Source organism: Apis dorsata, unplaced genomic scaffold (genome assembly GCF_000469605.1).
Source record: "Apis dorsata unplaced genomic scaffold, Apis dorsata 1.3 scaffold_94, whole genome shotgun sequence".
Taxonomy (NCBI): domain Eukaryota; kingdom Metazoa; phylum Arthropoda; class Insecta; order Hymenoptera; family Apidae; genus Apis; species Apis dorsata.
The window spans coordinates 83,627-87,869 of record NW_006263392.1 but is presented as its reverse complement, the minus strand read 5'-3'; the positions used below and the strand labels follow the sequence as shown (position 1 = coordinate 87,869).

Here is a 4,243-nt window from a genome sequence, read left to right as displayed (position 1 = left end):
AATTATTAAATTGCCAAATTAATTTCATAATAGTTTACATATAATATATTTAAAAAAAATTTAACTTCAATCATTTTGACAAAATTACTTTTATATTCATTGCATTGAATTTTTACTCATTTTTAAAATTATAAATGCTGTTTCATGCTATTAGAATGAATCTTCAAAATTATATTTTATATTAATTTTATCAATAATAATATAGATAAAAATAATTTTTATATGTTGTGTATTTTTCTTCTTTTCCATTTTTTCTTTTGTTTATAAAGTTAGAATTATTTGCAAAAATAAGTTGTATATAATGCTAAATTATAAAATTAATTGAGTCTTTCTCATTCTATGTAAAATATGTATCTTTAAATTCATAATTCTTAGCATTAAATGATACGATTTATGTATAGTATTCTTATAACTAGTCATTTATTGATGATGAATCATTTTGTCGTTGAGTATCATTTTTTTAAAGCAGCACAAATTAAACATATATCTAAATAGATTAAAAAAAAACATTTTTCTTTCTCTTTTTTTTTTATTTTTTCACCCTTTTCTTCTTTTTTTAACTTCATCGCGTAATGTCAACTACCAGAATAACTTCGGTTTCTATCATGCGCGCAACAATTAACATAAGTAATTAACATTTATATATTTCTATACAGTGCGTTTCATAACGCTTTGGACGTGTATATTGTTCGTTTTATATAACGAATATCTAAACACCTACCAAATCTCTCACTAGATATTGTTTTGTAACAAATTTAATAATTTCATCAAACGATCGATGGAATTTATTATGATACGTTTTGTTTAATCCCTTGGTTATTTGCATCCATAATTTGGATATATCTTTTTTCAATATATTTCGATATAATCTTATATTGCTTTCCTTCAGGTACCTCCTTCGCGTAATGATTTTTGTTGTTCTAAAAGCCGTTCCAAGGGAGAGGGTCCAGGTCCAAACCATAAAGATTGTTGATTAAGCCTAGTCTTCGTTTGATCTTGATTTGATACATTACAACTTTGTGCATTAGATCCCCATGCATTATTACTGCTAAATAATGAGTAAGTATTTCCTATGCTAATTGATTGATTTGATTTGTTGTCTACCTATAATCATATGTATGAAGATTTCTATAATAGTATTCAAATATATGTAATATAAAATACACATAAAGTATATATATATACAATATATATACATATATATATATGCAATATATATATACAAAAATAACGAGATTTTATTTTAACTACATACCTCTGAAGATTTAGAACTATCAAAATTGTTTCCAGTATTAAAATGCTTCATATATTTAGAATCTGATGAATAATTGTTTGAGGTTTTCAATGAAGTTTGAGGTATCATATTTCCAGAATTGGAATCTTCCCACTTATGATAATTTTCCATAACAGATGTATCTTCATCATGCTGTATACCTCTATTTGCTGAACCCCAACAAGGCACAGAAAGCTGTGAATGGTGAGTATCTTTCCATAAACTGAAATTTGTAGTTTCATAATTTTGAAAAACTGGATAGTTTGCTGTAGATTGAGATTGATTCTTGCCCAAATGATTGGATAATGAAAATTCCAAAACATCTGAATTTTTATTATATATTGATGATGATAGTTGTTTTTGTGGTATTTGATTAAAGGCATCTTGATTAAAATCATTTTGCTTAAAATTAAACTGAAAATTCGGATTTAATGAATTACTTGGTATATTTGATACATTTGGTATCATAAGCGCAGCTTGATGAAGTTTCTTTTGATATGTATTTAATGTTGACAAAGTAGAAACATTAGCAATAGTTGAACTAGTTAAAGTAGCTTGATTATGTAAAGATATTGTATTTGGTCTAAGGTTAGTTTTCATAATATTTTGTTGTTGTACAGCTAAGTTATGATTTTGTTGAATATTCAAATTACGATTTTGCTGCAAACCAATATTTCCTGTCTGTTGAGGATTAATATTCTGGGAAGCATTTATTGATTGTGTTGAAGATAAAATTCCAAGATTTTGATGTAACAATGTATTCTGAGATACAATATGAGTTCTCTGATGCATAGTTCTATTTTGATTGGTTGTATGTAAATTTATATTCTGCGATTGTGGTGCTGAACCAGTAAAATGTCCTTGAATTGGATAACTTGATAGATTTCCAATTTGATTCGTAATGTAATTTTTTGTAAATTGTGGATTTTGTACATTAAAAGTTGGACTTTGATAACAAATATTTCCTGGACATTGAGATATTCCAGATATTGAAGTTAAAATCCCGGATGCTTGCTGTTCTTTTATAGAGAGATGATTAATTTGAGTAGATTGTGACATAGTATGCTGTAATTTTGTAGTTTTTGTTAGATTTTGAGAAGACATGATTTGACTTTGCATAGTTGTTGTAACAGAAGGCATCAATGGTAATCGATTTTGAACTGTGATTGGAGTAGTTGTGTTTGAAATATTATTCAGCTTTGATATTTCTCCAATAACTGATATATTTTTATTTCCAGTAGGAGTAACACTTTTTGTTGGACTTATCGATATTCCAGTTACTTTAGGCTTTTTCTCAGTCTCCTCTTCTATATTTAATGGAGACACATTCTTGAAGGTAACCTGTTTTTGTTCATTTTCAGCCCGCCGCATTATAGTTTGCATTGCTATGTTTTGTCTTGGTTTCCTGGGTTGCACATTAGTGTTTTCAAAAGTATTAGATTCCATAGCAGTGATTAAAGTTGTATCTTTACTTCGTTCTAATGAACCTTGAGGTTTTAAGATACCTATTCTTTTATCTAAAGCATGTTCCAAGATATCAACATCTGTAGAACCTTTACTACTAGCAGATTCCGAAAGAACTGGACTAGTAGATATAACAGACTGTCTTCCTCTATTTAAACTGAGTTCTTCTAATTCTTTCATCAATTCATTGCTTAATCCATTTCCTTCACTTATAGAACTAAATCTGTTCTCACCTTTTTCTTCTCCTAATGTAATAGCAATTAATGCAGTACCATTAATTCTATATTGTGCTAAACAATGACCTAAATGAAGGATACGAATTGCTCGCAATTTATTGGAAGCTTCAATATTATCTTCTAAATCAGTACTCGTAAATTTTAAACACTCAAAACTTTTTTCTAGCGGTAAAAATCCTTGAAGATCACGATCCTCTGGCAGTGGTACTTTAATATATTGATCATATGTGAAATCGATTACGCAATTCTGCAAGGCATTTAATAATACGCAGAGGCTGGGCCAAATTTGAAGCCTTGATGTAAAAGCTAATTCTTCCAAAACTGTGGGTTTTGTATGAATCCAATCAAGGCACAGTTTTATAGAAGGCAAAGCAAAATACTCAATAATAGAATTTTTTATTGTATAGACAGGTAACAACAAGGCAGACAAACTTCCAGCTATAAGATCCAAAATACAATCACGAGCAATTTTTTCATCAGATGTTAATTGTTCCTGTTTTAATGGTTCAGTATTACTAACAACACTTGTATGTTCTAAAGCATACAAATTAATTACAAACATTTGAACAAGCATCCAAGAACTAAAACTTTCTGTTGCAACTAAAGCTGTTAATGTTTCAGTTAATAATTTCGCATATGCAGAAGCAATTTTTAAATCTCCAAGATTGTGAATAACACCATGAAGCTTTAAAAAAACTGCTATATACTCTTGAGAAGTTAATTTTGTTTTTCCATCTATATTAACTGATGTATCATTTAAAGCAGAAGATAATGTTTTTGCCAAATTTGTTGTGGCAACAGGAAAAGGATGTTTTACAGCAACAGATCGTGTATAATGAAATACAGTTGCCAATTTATTACCGCGCGATGCTTCAAGAAGGGCTAATTGATTATATGGTTGACCACTGGATGGTGATAATGATACTGCATGCCTATAGAATAATTCAGCTTGTTTACTTTCATTTCTATAACGAGCAATGTCTCCTAAATGCACAAGACAGTACTGGCATGCATAAAAACATGAAGATTTATGAGGCACTGATAATTTTTCAGTAGCTTTCCATGGTGATGTACATCCATAAATATAACCCTTCCTAAAAAGAACATGATGATTATAAAATTTGTTTCTCCATAATTCTTTATATAAATAAATTTAAAAGATTATAACAATTTTGAAAATAACTCTTTAAAATTATTATATACTAGTTTTGAATCATCAAAATAATGTTATAACAATTATATAAAAAGATTTCAGCTTATATTGGATATG

The 4,243-nt window shown here is 28.4% G+C and overlaps 1 protein-coding gene across 3 annotated transcripts in view; it reads right to left on the bottom strand.

The window, feature by feature from the left end:
* Nucleotides 1-509: 509 nt before the first annotated feature.
* Nucleotides 510-4,243, bottom strand: part of LOC102681277 (protein SMG7-like) — a 5,951-nt gene continuing 2,217 nt past the window's right edge. For 2 of the 3 annotated variants that reach the window (XM_031508655.1, XM_006611864.2), the window contains exons 4-5: nt 1,256-4,067; nt 510-1,104 (exon numbers count right to left, since the gene is read on the bottom strand). In XM_031508655.1, the coding sequence (XP_031364515.1) occupies nt 886-1,104; nt 1,256-4,067 (3,031 nt within the window). In that variant the 3' untranslated portion in view covers nt 510-885. The remainder of the gene's footprint in view (nt 1,105-1,255; nt 4,068-4,243) is intronic. The other variant, XM_006611863.2, reaches the window with a different exon arrangement.